The sequence below is a fragment of the Polypterus senegalus genome, chromosome 1 (genome assembly GCF_016835505.1).
Source record: "Polypterus senegalus isolate Bchr_013 chromosome 1, ASM1683550v1, whole genome shotgun sequence".
NCBI lineage: Eukaryota > Metazoa > Chordata > Cladistia > Polypteriformes > Polypteridae > Polypterus > Polypterus senegalus.
Genome location: NC_053154.1, coordinates 35,421,453 through 35,443,162, shown reverse-complemented (window position 1 = coordinate 35,443,162; position 21,710 = coordinate 35,421,453). Strand labels below are relative to the sequence as shown.

The 21,710-nt window shown below is 38.2% G+C and overlaps 1 protein-coding gene across 1 annotated transcript in view; it reads right to left on the bottom strand.

Moving 5' to 3' along the window:
• chd8 (chromodomain helicase DNA binding protein 8) overlaps positions 1-21,710 on the bottom strand; it is a 153,772-nt gene that overhangs the window by 15,677 nt on the left and 116,385 nt on the right. Inside the window, exons 27-33 of the mRNA XM_039746109.1 lie at positions 20,979-21,082; positions 20,528-20,657; positions 18,841-18,916; positions 16,045-16,096; positions 15,712-15,916; positions 13,157-13,365; positions 9,956-10,678 (exon numbers count right to left, since the gene is read on the bottom strand). Of these exons, the coding sequence (XP_039602043.1) occupies positions 9,956-10,678; positions 13,157-13,365; positions 15,712-15,916; positions 16,045-16,096; positions 18,841-18,916; positions 20,528-20,657; positions 20,979-21,082 (1,499 nt within the window). The remainder of the gene's footprint in view (positions 1-9,955; positions 10,679-13,156; positions 13,366-15,711; positions 15,917-16,044; positions 16,097-18,840; positions 18,917-20,527; positions 20,658-20,978; positions 21,083-21,710) is intronic.

Here is a 21,710-nt window from a genome sequence, read left to right as displayed (position 1 = left end):
CCCTGGTCAAGTCCTACCTAATGGTGACTCCCAAGAAGCGGAAGTCTGAGACCCTCTCCACACAGTCCCCACTGATGAGGAGTGGCTGGATGTTGTCTGCCTTCTTCCTGAAGTCCACGATGAGCTACTTGGTCTTGGCTATATTTAGGAACAAGTTGTTATTCCTACATCACATTGTCAGCCGCTCCACTTCATCCCTGTAGGCGGACTCATCCCCCCCAAAGATGAGCCCTACTACCATGGCATCATCAGCGAACTTAACAATGGTGTTACTGTAGTGGGCAGGAATGCAATCATGAGTGTAGACGGTATAGAGCTGGGGGCTCAGCACAAAGGCCTGTGGGGAGGCAGTGCTGAGGCTGATGGGTGTGGAGAAGTAGGGCCCCACTCTAACCCTCTGAGTGCGATCACTCAGGAAGTCCTTGAACCAAAGGCAGGTGGAGTGTGGAAGTCCTATGTCTGACAGTTTGGTCACCAGTCTGTGGGGTAAGATGGTATTAACACTAGAATTACCAGAGCCTACGAAAAAACTCGTAATTCCGTCCCACCTTAAACTGCTTCTTAAATCCCTTCACACCTCTCCGCCAGCGCCCTTTGTCTTCTAAATGTGCTGATAAAGAGAAGCCGGCTATTCCATCCCCCCACCAATTTAGAACGTGCACGAACTTCTCTCAGCTCATGCCTTGATTGAGTATCTGGGAGTGAAGTGGAGTTTTAGAGCGGAAATAATAGATCGTTGTTTGGAACACACGCATTTCATGTCTGTTTCGTTTCTACAGTAATCTGTGTCAACACATTGTTAAAACAGAAACTTTTTTATATTCTAGTAGTAGATGACAAAATGTAGGCATAAACTATATAATGTATGAAGCCTGAAGTCCAAATAGCAAAGAAACATTTTCACAAGAATAACACAATTGCACTTTTATTCAAACATATAACTGCAGAAACAAAAGCCGCCTTAACATGCGACATTGACACCAGTTTACTGTAACTGACTCCGTGGCTCAATAGACTCAGCCCCGCTTGGGAATCAAGGGTCGCGGTTCGATCCTCGCCCCTCCGTTTTGAGAAGTAAACTCCGTTTGAGAAGTAAACTGCTCTTGTCTTACTGTTTTACAATAAAAGCATACATTTGATTTCAGTCTGTAACAGCTGGTGCAGTTTATGATCCTTGTAAAGGTTAGCTTTTTTTTATTCACTTTTCACTCTCTCAGTCGCGTTCAGAATCAATCCATACAACCCCATCTGACACGGCTGTTTTCACTAAAGACGCTATAGCTCTGCAGTGTACCACGATGCATACTAACGCACAATCACCCCCCCCCCCCCCGGTTCTGACACACAAACGCTGGCGAAGCTGCCTTCTTCGTATCTCACCGTCACTTGCTTTTCGTTTTATTGAGTGTTCCTGCCAGTCCCGCATGTTGCTGTATGCTTTTTCTTTTGTACTACAGGACATGCAGAGGAAAGAATGGTAAAGACCAGTAACCGGCGCTATATGCAATCATCAGACACTCCCCATCTGCCCGTGTCGTTCAAGCACAGGAACATATATTGGTGTAAAAGTATAACAAAAGTGCACTTTTATTCAAGTGCACTTTTTCCATCGCTTTTCCTGTAAGAAGCAGTGTACACACTTCTCTCTATGCTGTGGTTTCTATTACACACCTGAAAGAAAGAGACAATATATGTGAAAATATAATCGCACTAATGCAATATTATTTGAAAACGAACAGCGTCAGATCGGGTGTGAATTTATGCAGGAACTGGAAATTCTCTGATGCGGACCCTTCCCCAGGGAAGAAAGTACAGTGTCAGGTGCTCATTCAGTGTAATAGAAACCATAGCACAGAGAGGTGTGTACACTGCAACAAGTACACGTGTCGTAAATGTAGGAAGGACGGTCCTTGGGTGTGTGGGAACTGTTAATATTTGAATGTGATGATTTCATATAGCACGGAATGAAAATCTGCACTTCTTAGCATTGCACCATGCAAGGTGTCGTATCAATCGCCTACTGTAACTTGCTTTCTTTTTCTTGGTTATACAGGTAGTTTTGAATAAAAGTGCACTTGTTTTGTTTGAAAATGAAGTGTCTGCGTGCACTTTTCGTGGCATTACACGTGTATTTTTGAGCATGCCAGTTTGAGCAGTATAAAAGTATTGAAAAGTATAACAAAACAACGGGCAGATGGGGAGTGTCTGATGATTGCATATAGCGCCGAACTTACTGCTCTTTACTATTCTCTCCTCTGCGTGCCCTCGAGTACAAAAGAAACAGAATACAGACGCTATAGCTCTGCGTTGTACCACGATGCATACTAACGCCCCCACCTGGTTCTGACACACAGGCGCTGGCGAAGCTGCCTTCTTCGTATCTCACCGTCACTTGATTTTCTTTTTATTCAGTTTTATTGAGTGTTCCTGCCAGTCCCGCATGTTGCTGTATGCTGGATAGAGAAGTGTGTACACTGCTTCTTACAGGAAAAGCGATGGAAAAAGTGCACTTGAATAAAAGTGCACTTTTGTTATACTTTTACACCAATATATGTTCCTGTGTTTGAGCGACACGGGCAGATGGGGAGTGTCTGATGATTGCATATAGCGCGAAGTTACTGGTCTTTACCATTCTTTCCTCTGCATGTCCTGTAGTACAAAGAAAAAGCATACAGCAACATGCGGGACTGGCAGGAACACTCAATAAAACGAAAAGCAAGTGACGGTGAGATACGAAGAAGGCAGCTTCGCCAGCGTTTGTGTGTCAGAACCGGGGTGATTGTGCGTTAGTATGCATCGTGGTACACTGCAGAGCTATAGCGCGTCTTTAGTGAAAACAGCCGTGTCAGATGGGGTTGTATGGATTGATTCTGAACGCGACTGAGAGAGTGAAAAGTGAATAAAAAAAAAAAAAGCTAACCTTTACAAGGATCATAAACTGCACCAGCTGTTACAGACTGAAATCAAATGTATGCTTTTATTGTAAAACAGTAAGACAAGAGCAGTTTACTTCTCAAAACGGAGGGGCACAGGATCGAACCCGCGACCCCTTGATTCCCAAGCGGGAGCTGAGTCTATTGAGCCACGGAGTCAGTTACAATAAACTGGTGTCAATGTCGCATGTTAAGGCGGCTTTTGTTTCTGCAGTTATATGTTTGAATAAAAGTGCAATTGTGTTATTCTTGTGAAAATGTTTCTTTGCTATTTGGACTTCAGGCTTCATACATTATATAGTTTATGCCTACATTTTGTCATCTACTACTAGAATATAAAAAAGTTTCTGTTTTAACAATGTGTTAACACAGATTACTGTAGAAACGAAACAGACATGAAATGCGTGTGTTCCAAACAACGATCTATTATTTCCGCTCTAAAACTCCACTTCACTCCCAGATACTCAATCAAGGCATGAGCTGAGAGAAGTTCGTGCACGTTCTAAATTGGTGGGGGGATGGAATAACCGGCTTCTCTTTATCAGCACATTTAGAAGACAAAGGGCGCTGGCGGAGAGGTGTGAAGGGATTTAAGAAGCAGTTTAAGGTGGGACGGAATTACGAGTTTTTTCGTAGGCTCTGGTAATTCTAGTGCTAAAGGCTGAGCTGAAGTCTACGAAGAGCAGTCGTGCATAGCTCCCCTGCTACTCCAGATGGGACAGAACAGCATGGAGAACAGTGGCCACGGCGTCCTATCTAGACCTATTTGTTCTGTACGCAAACTGGTGCGGATCAAGCATGGGAGGCATGAATGACATGATGTGGTTCCTGTTGAGCTTCTCTATGCACTTCAAAACCACAGGGGTCAGTGCAACTGGCCTGTAGTCATTAAGACAGGTGATGGTCTGTTTCTTGGCCACAGACACTATGACAGAGGATTTCAGGCAGGTCATATGCTGGACACCCATCCACACTTGCCTACTGTTGTTGCTATCCAGGTTTTCCTCGATCTTCCTTTTATAGTCTGACTTGGCCTCTTGGATGCCCCTCTTTAGGTTGGCACGGACTGTGCTGTAGAGACCCTTGTCACCAGACCCGATTGGGGTAGACTCGACTATGATACACGACAAATTACATTTTCTACTGGAGTAAGGAGCAGTTTCACCTCAGTTTCCATTATATTCGTCCACCCATATGTTAAAGTCAAAATTTATTCTACCTTTTAGCATTAGTATTGTCTCTTCTGGGTATCATTGCTTAGACATTTCCAAACATGCAAAAAGGAGGTCCAATTCACCTGCTTTACGTGTTTAAAAATTAACGTGGATCTTGAAAAAAGGTTTCTGTTCACACAGTATGTAACAAATACATTTGTCAAATCCATGGACATAAGAGGCTAGTGAATTCAGTTTTGTAAAAGGTGGCTGAGGAGTAGTGGATGAAAAGTCCTACCTTCAGTATAAATATGTATCTCTGTCCCCTTTAACATGAAAACAATAATATAAAATGTCAAAAGAATTAAACATCATTCTTTCTTTTTGAAATATACAATAAATAAAACATGCTTAATGAATAGTATTCTAGAAATGCTGTTATTCAATAGCATGTTATTATTACATTTTATTTATATAGCACCATTACAGTGATCTATACGTGAGGTGACTATTAATCAATACTTCAGTACTGTGTTGTGTAAGAACAGGAAGTCTAGAAGTGTTTCGGAGATGGAAGAAGGCAGTCCGTAAAATGTTACTTATATGGGAGGAATTATTTAATAATAATTATTATTATTAACAGTATTATTTAATAATTACCTTTTTTAGTGTATAAATGGATATAAATAAGTACATTTAAACGATTCACCAAAATCTGTTGTACGTAAACGATACTGTTTTAAACGTTATTGTTTTTTCATCAGCAAACCCGGTTTCCACGTCTACCTGTTATCAGTTTAAATGGCACTTTTACCACTTGCAATAGGGCAGATGCACTGATGTATCATGTCGACTGGGCAACACAGTGAATGCGGCCTCTATCTACATATGTCTATGATTTATTTGCTTTCCGATGTAGTGTAAATAAAGTAAATTCATCTCACTGTGGTGCGTATTCTGTACGTAATACCATGTAACACATTATAATTCTCCTGCTTTACGCGAATATACCCATGCCACCGAAAAAAAAGACGTACAATTCCACGGTCCACTTCAGATGCCAAAGAAAAGTCTATTTCAAGGGTGTCTCATATGCCACAGCAGACACAATCCAAAGTAGAGGAACTTATAATAAAATGTGAATAAGAAAACTATTGGTTCTATTTCTATGTTCTATTTGTTTCATTTGGGAAATTCACCAGTTATAGATTCCCAGGCAATGCCATGTACTCCTGCTAGTTCATAACAAAATGATATGTATATATAATTAAATGAGTCACACAAAGTACATATTTCTGAATGTATCACCCGTCTAAGATCGGGTGAACCCTAAGTGAGCAATGCAGACCTCAGTATTAATGTTTACAGTGCACCAAGCAAAGCACATCTGTTATATGCCATTTGGTATGGTGTTCATAAATGTTTCAATGTTTATGATGCGTCATCTGTTGGAATGATAAATGCAATACATTCCATTGCTAAAAATATTTGAGATCTGCCATCTTTTGGAATGGAAAAAGACACAGCAACCAGAAGGACACACAGACAGATATAAGGACATGTCTTTTTATTAGGGTGGATAATATTCCAATGACACCACATACACAACAACTATGCCTTGAAATTTAAACTTTCATAATATATTTTTATATTATTTGTCATTTTGCATGATATACTTATTTAATTACTGATCTATTTATTTTAAATACAGTAATCCCTCCTCGATCGCGGGGGTTGCGTGCCAGACCCCCCTGCGATAGGTGAAAATCCGCGAAGTAGAAACCATATGTTTGTATGGTTATTTTATATATTTTAAGCCCTTATAAACTCTCCCACACTGTTTTTAAATATTCCCCGCAGAGTTATACAGCATAATCCCTTTGTATTCTCTTAGATATTAGGTAAGATTCATTGAAATTATGTACAAACCGGATTCCAAAAAAGTTGGGACACTAAACAAATTGTGAATAAAAACTGAATGCAATGATGTGGAGATGGCAAATGTCAATATTTTATTTGTAATAGAACGTAGATGACAGATCAAATGTTTAATCCGAGTAAATGTATTATTTTAAAGGAAAAATATGTTGATTCAAAATTTCACGGTGTCAACAAATCCCAAAAAAGTTGGGACAAGTAGCAATAAGAGGCTGGAAAAAGTAAATTTGAGCATAACGAAGAGCTGGAAGACCAATAAACACTAATTAGGTCAATTGGCAACATGATTGGGTATAAAAAGAGCTTCTCAGAATGGCAGTGTCTCTCAGAAGCCAAGATGGGTAGAGGATCACCAATTCCCACAATGTTGCGCAGAAAGATAGTGGAGCAATATCAGAAGGGTGTTACCCAGCGAAAAATTGCAAAGACTTTGCATCTATCATCATCAACTGTGCATAACATCATCCGAAGATTCAGAGAATCTGGAACAATCTCTGTGCGTAGGGGTCAAGGTCGTAAAACCATACTGGATGCCTGTGATCTCCGGGCCCTTAAACGACACTGCACCACAAACAGGAATGCTACTGTAAAGGAAATCACAGAATGGGCTCAGGAATACTTCCAGAAACCATTGTCAGTGAACACAATCCACCGTGCCATCCGCCGTTGCCAGCTGAAACTCTACAGTGCAAAGAAGAAGCCATTTCTAAGCAAGATCCACAAGCTCAGGCGTTGTCACTGGGCCAGGGATCATTTAAAATGGAGTGTGGCAAAATGGAAGACTGTTCTGTGGTCAGACGAGTCACGATTCAAGTTCTTTTGGAAATCTGGGACGCCATGTCATCCGGACCAAAGAGGACAAGGACAACCCAAGTTGTTATCAACGCTCAGTTCAGAAGCCTGCATCTCTGATGGTATGGGGTTGCATGAGTGCGTGTGGCATGGGCAGCTTGCATGTCTGGAAAGGCACCATCAATGCAGAAAAATATATTCAGGTTCTAGAACAACATATGCTCATCCAGACGTCATCTCTTTAACGGAAGACCCTGCATTTTTCAACAAGATAATGCCAGACCACATTCTGCATCAATCACAACATCATGGCTGCGTAGGAGAAGGATCCGGGTACTGAAATGGCCAGTCTGCAGTCCAGATCTTTCACCTACAGAGAACATTTGGTGCATTCCTAAAGACGAAGGTGCGACAAAGAAGGCCCAAGACGACTGAACAGGTTAGAGGCCTGTATTAGATAAGAATGGGAGATCATTCCTATTTCTAAACTTGAGAAACTGGTCTCCTCAGTCCCCAGATGTCTGTTGAGTGTTGTAGGAAGAAGGGGAGATGTCACACAGTGGTGAAAATGGCCTTGTCCCAACTTTTTCGGGATTTGTTGACACCATGAAATTCTGAATCAACATATTTTTCCCTTAAAATGATACATTTTCTCAGTTTAAACTTTTGTTCCATGATTTATGTTCTCTTCTGAATAAAATATTAGAAGTTGGCACCTCCACATCATTGCATTCAGTTTTTATTCACGATTTGTATAGTGTCCCAACTTTTTTGGAATCCGGTTTGTAAACACACTGTTTATATACAGTAAAACCTAAATATTATTTTAAAGATATTGAGTGTCTCCGATATCACATGTTACAGCCATTATGATAGACAGGCCACCAGCAAAAAATACGTACAACGCAAGAAAAATAGTATACAGTAAATGTGTGTACAGTGACACTAAACGTACGTACATGTACTAAGTACTGTAAGTAGAAAATTAATTATGGTTACTCACCAACAATGACACGATGACTTGTCCGATAACAACGAGTTTAATTTTACTGCACAACAAAGGAGAGCGTTACAGTTCTTCCAAAGTAGCCACTTCAGGCGATTGTGTAGCACTGCCGTTGTTCTTCTGGCAGTCTTCAATCCAAATCCCTAAAGCAGATTCCATCCAGACTACTGCCTTATTACATTCACTTACGACTCGTTTTGCACCCTGGTTAAAAGGACACTGCGGCCGTAGATCTTATATTCCTTTCCTACTTTTTAAATAAAAAGAATCGTAGCCTTCAACAAATCCAAAATGTTTACCTTTTCAGCAATCATTAACATCTTCTGTTTGCACTTGGGCACGGCCCCTGAAGCAGTAGCAGATCGTTTTGGAGCCATAATGAAGGGCTTGACTATGCACAAAGATAAACACAAAAGAGCACAACTCTTTACACAGAGAAACACGTTGATGCTGAATGAGCGAGACGAGACTTCCTGGTTAACACTGCATTCAGCAGGCAGGAACTTAACTGCGTGCTCTGATTGGTTAGCTTCTCAATCATCCGCCAATAGCGTCCCTTGTATGAAATCAACTGGGCAAACCAACTGAGGAAGCATGTACAGGAAGTAAAAAGACACATTGTCCGCAGAACCCGCGAAGCAGCGAAAAATCCACGTTATATATTTTGTTATGCTTTCATATAAAATCCGCGATAGAGTGAAGCCACGAAAGTCGAAGCGCGATATAGCGAGGGATTACTGTACTCCAAAATGTATACTATTTTGTTATTCAAGTCACATTTAATCATGGGATTACATTTTGAAATCTTAGTTAATTTGACTTGTCCATGAAATACTATTTTCCTCTAAGTGTTACTAACCATCTATTGTCTCCATTATATTCATACAATCTCAGGCAAGCAAAAATCACTTGACAATGTGATTTTCATACCAACCTGATTTGAAAATTGTACTTCTATAAAAGCATCTTTAAAGAGTTTGTATAAATGGAAATATTCAGAATCATTTTGATACTTACTAATTTGCCTGGAAATGATAATGTTTTCAGTTTTTAGTGCTGGTTTTAAGCAGTGTTTATTTTTGAGTAAAAAAAAAAAAAAGTGCAAATGATTAAAGTTAGTATGCACACATGGCAACAGAAACCAGGTAGCCCATGATGATCAAACCATTGTTTATAAACCCTACTAAAATTCTTCAAGGAAAACAAAATCCACCTTTCTAAACCATATGAATTTCAAGCACTGAACTATGTATTTTTTATTAATTAAAAGTACGGAAATTTTAGACTAATTTTTTTTTATTACTCACTGATAGTCCATATCAAACAACATTATAGTACTGAACATATAGTAAAAACATTAAAAGAAATTAGCAGCTCATATATTAAATTAAGAAAAACACAATTAAAACTCTTTAGTTGCAAACTGAGGAAGCCTTTTGAGGATCTAATCCGGGTTATCAAATTTCTCAAAGACATCAAAAACATTCTCTCAGGATTCTTTTAGTTAAACTGCAAACCAGTTAAGTACATTAGAAATTAAAGGCAAATGCAGTTAAGGCAGAAGAATACAAGCTTCCACACAAAGGGTTGTGTGAATCTGGAACAATATAACAAGTCATGGAGCTGAGGTGGAAATGTATCTAGAGGTGTATATTCTAAAATATTATGCCCTGAAAAGCTATGCTTCTCAAATACTGATTACTCACTGGAGATTTTAACTTGCACAGGAGCATTTCTTTTTGCCCTCAGCAAAGGTGCTTAACAGCATTGCCAGATGAATAAGTTAACTGTTGACAAGAATATCTTAATGACTTTTCTTGTTTACTTTCAACACCTGCAATACTTAACAATGCAGTTCATAGGCAATTCATTACAGGAGGCAATCTAAAAAGTAATGATCCTTTCCAGTTAAAAGTATTTTTTCATAATGTACACATGACAAGCCACTGACTACCTTACTAATGATATACATTTATTACTTTTTCTTTATTCCTAATTTGTACAAAAAAGCATAGGGGTTCCCTCTTTTCATCCACTAACATGTTGTTCCTCCTCCAACAGCACATATTTAGAATAAACTATATCTTGACTTGCAAAGCTAAGAAAACTAACGTAAATCTTGTTTTACTTACTGCCAATCTTATCTTCTTTTTCTGTGTCGCTGTCATCCGATGATCCCGAATTGTTAGTAGATGTGCTAGACGAAGAACAGTCTTCTTTATCCGAGTCAGAGTCTGAGTCACCATTTTCTCCCTGCTTGCAATCCCACCTTTCCTTTTCCTTGTCAAACAAAGAGCGTGGCGGAAGATTGTTCCCTGAAATTCCAGAATAACTGCCTGATATGCCGCCAATTAATGGAAAGAGTGGCTGCTCAGCAGGTCTAGGAGGCCTTGCCCTCTCCCGTTGAGAGTCAGGTGTGCTTAATCCCTCTTGTTCAGCTTCCAGGCTCCATCCTCTTGATATGTCTGGCAGAGGTGAGGCAGAGTTGGAGGAGCATGCATTTTGCTGTTGCAGAAGCAGAGGAGTGGAGCTTCTGGATTGTGAAGCTCTGTTCTGGTGGAGGTAAGCCAATCTGGCCTGGTGAAATGTAAACACTGGATCTGGAAGAATAGTCTGGTCAGTTCGGCTTACACCATATCGGGCTGCACCTATTAAAAGTTCTCTATCATGCTGAGGGCAACGCCACCAGTCTGGTAGTTCAGGGCTTGGCTGTACAACAGAGTTCAGTCGTTCATCAAGGAGAGGGTGCCGCAAAACTTGTTCACGGATTTTACGCAAGAGGTCAATTCGGTATAGGGTGCGGGAAGCACGTTCTTCAGTGATTGGGGCAACAGACAAAGAGATATCTGGTGGCACTGAGGAAAAAAAAAAGAGAAAAAGAGGGCATTGCACATATATTTCCACTTTGTAATTGATTACTTTCTTTGTAAATGGGTTCTAATCTAGGGAGTGCAGTAATACTGAAATCCTGTATTAGAAATTCCTGGTAGCTCATGCAGACAATTCATTTAATTATAAAGAAAACATTGAACTCTCATTTAGCTTTATTAGATAGAACTGCACTTATTTGCTTCAAAGAGCACTCTATTAATGTATATTCTGTGGTCACTATAAAATAAAAAAGATTGTTTTTTCTCATTGTTGGAAATTTGTCAAGGAATCAAAACTGTTATACTAACATAAAATTTACTTAGCAGTAGAGTATTGTATCGTGTTAGCCATAGATTGATATAGGAGAAAGTAAGATGAAATGACACCTTTTATTGGCTTACTAAATAGGTTACAAATGCAAGCTTTCGAGGCAGCTAAGGCCCCTTCATCAGATAAGGTGTAACAAAGAAACTGAAAAATACTCGAGCTTATATTGAGACAGCAAAGTGGTTTTTTTCACATATCTGGTCCTGTTGGGTCTTAAAATTACCCATAAGCACAGTGACCCTCAGAAACTTTATGCTGTGGCCATTACTGTTAAAGTGTGCTGCTACCGGAAGATCAACACTGTTCTGATTGATCAAGGAGCGGAGAGAACGGTAATACAAACTTATGCTTAAATTCAATACTCTACAAAATGGTCTGAATAGAGACAAGAGTTTTATGACCAGATATGTGGACTAGCAGACTGACTGACCAGCTGACTACATCAGAGGCCTATCTTAAAGACAATGTACTTCAAAAAAAAAACCTTACAGGACTTTCTCTAGTGATGGTTATCTTATCTCATCATGATGCACCAACATTGATGGACTGAAAGCCAGAAGTCTACGTGACCATCATCATCAGGTCCTTCCATGAGAACCCTAAATACAAAGAGGACTGTTTCATTTATGTTAGGTAGATTGTCCAGAGGGGACTGGGCGGTCTCTTGGTCTGGAACCCCTACAGATTTTATTTTTTTCTCGAGCCTTTGGAGTTTTTTTTTGTTTTTTCTGTCCACCCTGGCCATCGGACCTTACTCTTATTCTATGTTAATTAATGTTGACTTATGTTTATCTTTTATTGTGTCTTCTATTTTTCTATTCATTTTGTAAAGCACTTTGAGCTACATTTTTTTGTATGAATATGTGCTATATAAATAAATGTTGATTGATTGATTGATTAGCTGCCTCGAAAGCTTGCATTTGTAATCTATATAGTTAGGCAATAAAAGGTGCCATTTCACCCTACTTTCTCCTATATAAAATTTACTTGACATAGAGTCCACGCTAATAGTTTCTCTCTCTCTCTCTCTCATAAAAATAAAAGAGAATATCTGTCTGTCTGTTTGTACCCTTTGACTGATCTGGACCTGCTGTTGAGATCCATGCAGACAAACAAACAATTCTGAAATCCAAAATTTTGGACCTGGGTGTACCAGTGGGTTGATTTTTTTTTACCTGTGTGCAACGGTTTGCACACCACTGCCACCTGCTGGCTGACAAAAGGACAAATTTCCAAACAGCCACAAAACATGCCCAGAGCTTAACATTACTTGCTCGGACAACGCTGTGTGCTGTTTCTATCTAAAGTTAAATAAAAAGGAGCATTATGCTCTTTTGTGGTGGGGTACTGGGTCAGCTGTCCACCTTGAATTTATATAAAGAGCTCAGATGGACAATTGAGATCCATTTTATGATCCCTTAATTACATGCATTTCCACTACTGACTCAATTTTGATCTTATAAGAATGGAAGTTTAGTCTAGATAGGTACATATATCCTGCAAGACTAGTAAAAATTTGTACTTCAGAACTGAAGCAACCCAACAAAATTCCATTATGAATTTTAAATAAAAAGGCATTAAAATACAAACTATTTTTCAGGTGGATTACTCTTTGTGAATACAAAATTTGGCTGTCTATAAGAGGATTGCAGGAAAAACTACTCCTCTAGTTAGGAAAAACTCCAATTGATACAATTTCAACTGTATTATGCATAATTCACTGGGAAGAAATTTAGTAAAAACAGATCTCGTTTTTTCTAGGTGTATGGATGTGCATATCTTGGAGGCTAGAATTTTAGCAGAAGATATGGAAGTATGATCTACCCTGCTCATCTTGTTGTAGCTGTGACTCTTACTAGAAAAGGCGTAATGAGAACAAATGGAAGAAAAGAAAGAAGATATCGAAAATAAATCCAATAGCTGGTATATGTGATGCAGATGCACACTTACACCTGGGTAGCAATATGTTCAATGGACAAAGCCAACTGATCATCAATTTTGTTACAGTACTTGGTGCTCCTATCTAAGCATTATTTACAAACTAGCAAAGATCATAATACTCATATTATTTATTTATGTTTAGTTATGGCTACTGCATTGTTATAAAAAAATAAATAAATAAATAAATTACTCACCTTCTGCTACAGGCTGTGGCAAATGGCAAACCCTCCGACACATGACAAGGAATGCATGATAATAGCGAACCAGACTTTCATCAGTCTTCTTGTCTAGGCGAGCAAAGGTCCTAAAACGCCTCCAATCAAACAAGCCAGACTCTGGATCTATTTCAACCCCAAATGTGGAGACCACACGATAGAACTCTGATTCTTCACGTCTCGTCCATCTTTTTTGTGCAAAAAAATAAAAAAAAAATGAAATATATTAATTAAGCCTTTTCTATTTTGTTTCTCTTCTCTGTATCTTGCTGAAGCATGTGGCCCTGTTGCTCTACTTTCAAGTCTTCTCCTGCCCAGGGAAAAGGCACTGGAGACATTGGGAGCCTTGGAATGAAACGATAAAAAGATCAGACTAACCAGCAAAGACAACACAGAACGTCCAGGAGGGGTTAGTGGCTAGTTAGCCAAGGTCTCTGACTCTGGTCTAATGTTGTCTTTTGACCCCCAGAGGTTTATTTTCTCCAGGGATGCTGCTGACTTGAGTTTGTTTTCCCCTTCTCTTCTGTCAATTCACTATAGATCAGCAATAATATTAATGGACACATTACGATACACTTTTGTTAATCAGTTTGAAACTGTTTTTGTTTTACTGTGTGCTAATACAAATCTACATTTTTGTGTGAATGCATTATGTAATCAGTAATTTGTAAAATTTGTTAATGTATTTTGCCTGAAGAGTTCTCTGTCACTCATTTAATGACAAGAAAGATATGGACTTTCTATATCTAATGCCTTCTCTTTAGCAAGGAAAGGGGTAAGACACAAACATAACCTTGTACTTCCTAGCTCAGCCATAAAGTGGTTGAATAATCAGCTTGATTTCAGCAGCTCAGATTTACGTGGTTATTTTCTTGTGTTTAGTTTATTTAAAAACACAACATAATGAATGAATAATATGACCAAAATAAGTAAGAACATTGAAATCATCTAACCAAAATTGAGTTCACTGTTAAATTTTCACCACAGTTTAAATCTCCCAATGATGAAAGACTAAAAAAGGCTTACATATTAAAGTCTGTTGCAACATAATTTCAGAACATCATAATCAATGACATCAGATTCCTTGACAGGGTGTGATGACCCAGCTGCCTGCAGCTGGCATGTACCTCTTAAACTCAGGTTAGTCAATAGTCATGAGTGGGATGAGCTGGGCAATGAGGACACTTGACAGGGCAAGGGGTAAAAGTACTTGGTCCTTTTATTAACAAACCCGAACAAGGTGCAAACAGTACAGTGCAATCTCTTCATAAACAAAAATAATTCAGGATAAAAACAGCTGTACTGGTTGTGATTAAAAGTCAACAAATAAATACACACATAATCCAATGAAAACAAAGTTAAAATCAAAAGGCAGAATCCCTCCTATAAAAGAACCACGAGCCGCTGTACTTCCACTGTAAAAACCACACCTCTGCTGCTTACCCAACCTTGTCTGCTTAGACAGTAGAGACGCTTGCCGACAGCGCAGTCAACCATTATAACAGGCTTGAGTTCCTGCCACCACCATCACCCTGAGGATTCAGTAGTGAACCCCACAATGAATCTAGCTCCATCATCCCACCGTTGTTCCTCAGCCTTTTGCAGGAGTCACTCAAAGCAGTAGGACGTCCCTGCTCCTGGTGTACTCAGCTGGAGTGACCTCTGCCCCATCAGTGCTGGCCACATGCTCCACTGGGGGCTGCAATTCCAACTACCTACATCCTCTCCACAATAACACTGGTTCAGTTTTTATTTAAACATTTCTTTTTACTTTCATTTTAACCTTAATCTGTTGGTGTTGTTAGGCATATTTACTGATTCTGGCATTTTGAGCACTGCAATCTGCATCTCTTGGAGCTCTTAACTATTAACTCTCTTAATGGTAGGTCTTTTCAACTTCTTTTGATGAGGTGTGACACATTTTTTAATTCAAATTCATATCCTGCAATTCACATTTTCTTGAACATGGCTAGCAATTCTTTCAACCTTACATTGACTTCAACACGATTGTCATAACCGAACAACAGAGAGTATACAGTACACACACCTGCAACAGTGTACCATTCCCTTTAATCACTAGGCCATTGATGCTTTCAAATGCCAGTGTATAATCTGTTGATACAGAAAGGATTTTTCCTTGCAAAAGGTTATGCTTATTTGTAACATTTGCAATGTTCTCTCCGCATACGTGATATTTATGTTTAATATGTCTTTTTTTTGCACATGTCAACTGTGGGCAATTCATCACCAAAGGCTTTCTTTCTGTCAGATCGAGTAAATAAGAGCAACATCACTCTTTGCAGATCAAAATCTTTGCCCCTACTTTGAGTGCCGCCTTCAGGAAGTGTTGGATTGGTTTAGAACTGTTACACTCAGTGAGCAATTTACTTGTTCATACTCAGATTTAAGCAAAATTCACTCATGGTTGTCTCCAGGCATATATATTATATGACTGGCTCAGCAAGACTATCTAATTGCCTACACAGACATTATGTAACAGCAACACTGTTATAATAAACATAAGAGGCACTTACTTTTGTTGTTTCTCTCGACGTGCAATCTCTTTCAGCTTATATGAGGCTTCACATCTTCGTCGTCTTCTGTCTCCTTTCTCTGCTGCTTCAATCTTAAGCTGCTCTTTCCTATAGCTTCTTTGATATGCAGTGATCAAACGCCGTAGACGGGCTGTCAAAGAAGAACCAGTTGGCCAGTGTACCAGTCCAGGCTGAGATATCTGTCCTAAAGCAAAAATGAACACTACATTAAAATTTCAAAACAGACACAACTGATTTAAAAGGACTAAGAATGTTGTGCCTAGTGCAAGTGCCAAAAATGAAATTAATAAATAAGTAAATAAAGCTGCTAACCTTCTTCTCCATCTACAACTGAGATCTCTTCATCAGGAAGAGGTGATTCACTCTGGGGAAGAAACATACCCAAAATGAAATGAAGAATACCACAGTACACTTTAGGTATACTAGGAGTAGAACAGTGGTGCAACTATTGCAGATTAGCCTTATATAATTTGGTCCCACACTACAATATACTTCAAACTAAGAGTGCTCAAGTTTGCTCAAAAGCAACAGTTTCAGATTTCTTTCGAGCTCAACTAATTGTTTAGAAGCAAATCCTTGTTGATAATAGAACTTATTAAAATAAATGGTTTTTGGTGCTTTCCTTCTGTCACATCTCTTCATTTTTCCATTGTTGAAATTTTCCCATCAGGGGATTGTGTTGAGAAGTTCCATGGCACAGCGCAGTTTTTAAATAAATAATCATGACCTGGAGTGTGCAGGTTCTAATCGGTTGCGGGTGTGCAGGAGCATGTTTTCCTCTAGGGTTGATTGGGGTGTTTGGCTGATTGTACACTCGCGTACAAATGCAAGCGGATCAGTCAGGGGCTTTATTCAGACCAGCACCTAGTCAGGCCATAAATAAGGAGTCTGCATGGCAGAAAGGAGGAGATCAAAGAGAAAAGAAACAGAATGGAATCAGAGATCATCCCTGTTGATTATTCTTAGAGGAGAAGGTACAATTGTATTGGAGTCCTCGGAGCCAGGGGAGTGAGATGGAAGAAAAGAGGACAACCGACCCAGAGAGGCTCCTGGCTATGACATGGGAGTGTGGAGCATACCGAGATTGTCACAAGGATATCATCCAAATAACATTTGACTCTAAACAGATAAGTAATTCTCAGTCCTTCATCTTTTCTCTTTCATTTCCTTCTACATATTTTAGTAAAACTGATGATGAATATACAGATGGAAATGGTGAATATGCTGGTCTGTTTGTCAGCTGCACTTTTTAAACTAACGGCTAATTAAAAATAAAGGAAGCAAATGCAAAAAATAAAATGCAACTATTTGGCTTCAAAGAAGCATTTAAAGGCTGGAAATCTTAGCAAATAAAACAAAACAAAAATTAATCAGAAAAATATTGTTTATACAATAATTCTCTTCTGATTAATAGACCTGCAGCCACTGTGGCCACTCTGTCCTGAAAATAAGCATCCTGCTTTAAATGTAACAATTCAGAAGAAAGAAAACAAAGAAATTAACAAATTACACACTAGGAAGGGTACATTGGTGCAGCAATCAGAGCAGCTGCCATAGAGCTGCAGAATCCAGAACATTGGGAATTTATGTGGAGTCTTACAAGCCATTCCCCTATCCCCATTGGTTTTTCCACAAATACTTTGCCTCATTTGGTTTAACTGCATATTCTTAGACAACATGCATGGATGATATAGTAGAAAATAAAATTACTGTATATGCTCGCAGATAAGCTGAGAATTTTAGGATCCAAAATAGACAGAAAATTGTGTTCTGCATACTTACAGGTCAAACATTAAATTTTCTTTTAATGTTATTCACTTGGAGCAGGCCCTGAAATTCCTACACTGAAAGCAATGACGATGAGAGGTACTGTATAGTTATACATATCTGAGGCATAATTCTCTCACTGTAACTAATTTCTCAATTATGTAGATAAAAGAAGCTGCCGTTTATTATGCAGCCAGCTTTTCCTAATAACCAAATTAATCCAATAGTCTCCAAGGAGTTTATAAAAAAAAAGCCTTATTAGAGGGTAAACAGCATTTAAAAATATCTACAGTTTCCACAGCACAGTCTTCACAGTAGAGCACAAGCTCTATATATTACAAATTATGAGAGATCTCAGAGGTAAACTGCAAAGATACGTAATATGGAAGAAACTGTCAGCATCTTTCAATGTGCACCAAACTGGCAGTGGACCGATTTCTTAATTAGGACAATGAGTCTGTGCCTTTTTACAGGGATTAAAGTGGGCTGATATGCACTGATACGGTATATTTGTTTTTTTCCCCATTTTATGCCAATGGTGTACTGTCAACTCCCACTCTGACCTTGAAGAGTATATGTTAAACTCAAGAAAATAAAAATTCTAACAATGAAAATTAAGATGTATTTTCAGAAAATCACGGTCTATTATGTAAATAGTTAAGGACAGAGATACCAAATGTTGTCTTTTATATAAAAATTACATTGAACGTAATGTTATTTAGTTTAACATAAACATCACAGATAAGTTAATCAAAGCAACAATAAAATGACAAGATGTCTGTGGATGTTAACAGACAATTAGGAAGGTTTAGACAGGAAAGATTAGTTTTTAGTAATGAGTTTTACAAGGAAGCAATAAACACTTTTGATAACGTTCACAATTAAAAACCACAAATATACTGTATTTATATGACTTCCCTAAAAACATTTGATAAAGAATGTCTTAGGTGGAATAAATGAGTAAGCATGCAAACTGATGTAAAAAAATAGTTTATGCACATAAAACAGAGTTGTGCGGCAATCTATTTTCAAATTAAGCTTTAGTTAGAAGAAGTGTTCTGCAGGGATCAGATTTGGATTTGCCTTTTTTCAACAATATCAGACCATACATAATCTCCTTCACGGACACATTTTATGACATATAGCTTAAGCTGGATACTTTTTCCTACAGCAGAGCCAAAGAAAGTATTTGCTGATGTTGCAAACTCCTTATTCCACCTATTGTTTAAAAGAGATATTTTTGTTTCACCAATGATTTTTTTAAGAATTCAACCATTTCTTGTGATATAATTTCATTTAAACATGTGATAAGACACAACAACAACATAGAGAAAAACTCACCTCATCATCTTGCTCCTTAGTAATGCCCTGTAATGGCTTATACTCTGGATCTTCTGTGTATTTGTCAAAGTCAGTCCTAATTGGAAAACAACAAAAGCATAAATCATTTAAGATTTAAATAATTTAAATGAAAAAAGTTTTTGCTTTGCACACTTAAAGAGCCAAGCTTCCAGTAAGATGGATGCTGCAAAGATATATATAACCACCACGCATAAACCCTTTTGAAATAGTAATGACATCAGTCCTGGTTTCTTTTTTTTCCCCCCAAAACAGTGTTGGCCAAGTTTTCATTCAATTGCCGCATGAATGAAAAGGATTTCTTTTAGCTAAGGGACAGAAAATTCAGACAAAACACTCCGGCTAGGATAATGCAACAAGAGACTAGTCAATGCAAATGCCATGTAAAACAGCATTTCGGTATCATTCTTCTTTATTAGCACTACAGTAAACACTCGTTTATCGCGGTTAATCCGTTCCAGACTCTACCGCGATAAATAAATTTCCGCGAAGTAGGATTCTTTATTTATAAATCTAATATTTTCGCAGATAGAGCACAGAAAACCTGTTTACGGTCTTCTAAATACATTTTTTAACATTATTAGAGTTCTCTAGACATGAAATAACACCCTTTGGTCAAAAGTTTAAACTGTGTTCCATGACAAGACAGAGATGACAGTTCTTTCTCACAATTAAAAGAATGCAAACATATCTTCCTCTTCAAAGGAGTGCGCATTAGGAGCAGAGAATGTCAGAGAAAGAAGCAAACAATCAAAAATCAATACAAGCTGTTGGGCTTTTAAGTATGCGAAACACCGCGATAAAGCGGCTGCAAGGAAGAGAGCAATGTGAAGGTAGTCTTTCAGCATTTTTTTAGAGGAGCGTCCATATCCTCTAGGCAAACAGCCTCTGTGCAAACAGCCCCTCTGCTCACACTCCCTCAGTCAGGAGCAGAGAATGTCAGAGAGAGTGAGAGAGACAGAGAAAAGCAAACAATCAAAAATCAGTAGGTGCTGTTAGAGCTTTTAAGTATGCGAAGCATCACGTGGGAAGCATATCGTATATCATTGAGGGGTTTTATTTAATACATAATACGTGCTCTGATTGGGTAGCTTCTCAGCCATCCGCCAATAGTGTCCCTTGTATGAAATCAACTGGGCAAACCAACTGAGGAAGCATGTACCATAAATTAAAAGACCCATTGTCTGCAGAAATCCGCAAACCAGCGAAAAATCCGTGATATATATTTAGATATGCTTACATTTAAAATCCACGATGGAGTGAAACCGCGAAAGTCGAAGCGAGATATAGCGAGGGATCACTGTAATTTCAATTTCAAGCAAAAACTAGTACATTCAACAACTTCCCACAACATTTGTTTAGAATCAACTTTCACATTAAAGGAAAAGATCCATCAATAATAGTTAGGTTGCAAGCCTTCATTTTCTCAGAAGGTTTTTAAGATTCTTTAAAGTAATATTTAGTTTATTTCTGAGATTTAATGCAGTTCACTCAAACTATTGTTTGATACACAAATAAAAATGTATATAATTTGTGAAATGCTTTTTGACTGTATTTGCTATGGAATCCTGAACATAAAATTTGATTTAGGACATGTCTGTTTTACTGGGAGACTGCAAAACAAAGTTGGTTGTTCAATTCCCATTCTTGCAAAAAATCATTAGATTACCCTTCTCCCAAGTCGGCAAAATTGTCTCCTGCCCTCTGCTCTGCTACGATGGCTTTCTCATCTGGACGTCCAACCCTTTCAAGGAAGCAAAGTGCTGGGTCAGCACGCATGGTATTATATTTTTCATATCCTACAAAAAAAATGGTACATTAGGAAATGTTAAAAAGGTTAATTAAATCATTTTTCACTTAGCCTTTAAAATGATTTTTGATATTCATTTACTTTCGTTAGACAGTTTTCCATTTACATTATAACAGAATATTTACCTCAGAATACAAAATTGACTGTGTGTACGCACTTATATGAAAGTTTTCATAAGAACTTATTTCAAATGTATGCACATGCACACATATACAGAGGACTGTACATATACATCTCTGTTAACCATAAGAAGGCTAATAAAGCAATGACAAAGATGAAGTTTTAACAAGTAAGTGAAAGGCCAACATACCATGTTTGAAGACTCCAATAAGAAGTGACTTGTCAGCCTCACTGTCCCACCATCTAGCTGGCAACTCTAGTTGATCCACCTCCGGAAAGCCAATATCAATCTCACTGTTGGCACAGAAATATGTTTCAAATGAAGCTTTTTCAGATTGCTTCTACTCTCACGGTGAATATAGTGTTAGAAATGTATACCAACAGGGCTAACTGCTAATGACCCAATGTATTATTGATGTTTTTATTTTACAGCAATTTTCAGTTTGGGACACTATATCCAGCCATAATGTTATAAAAACATGTCTCCATGCTGTTTGACGTTCTGCAGTACTGCCAGTTTAACTGCAATGATTACTACAAGCTTGTGAATTAAAAGCTGACATTAAGTTAAAAACAGGTCTGACGTGAACAAGTAACATAAAATATGACAACTTATTAATTTATTAGTTAAATAAATATAAATTCAGTTATTATTCAATAAATAACACCCTGTGGGGTAAAAAAAACTAACTGCCCACGGGGACAGTAACAACTGCAACCTACTTTCATTATTGATTGGCATCTCTCACATAGCTTATAAAAATTATATTTCATTCATTTCTGAAGCATGAATTGTTCATTTCAAGTCTTTCCACTATATTGTTTAGGTCTAGACTTTGACTAGTACAATACAAAACTCCACTTCAACAATTTCAGACAGACTTGCAACTTCACTTTGGATGTTTGCACTGCTGCATTATGT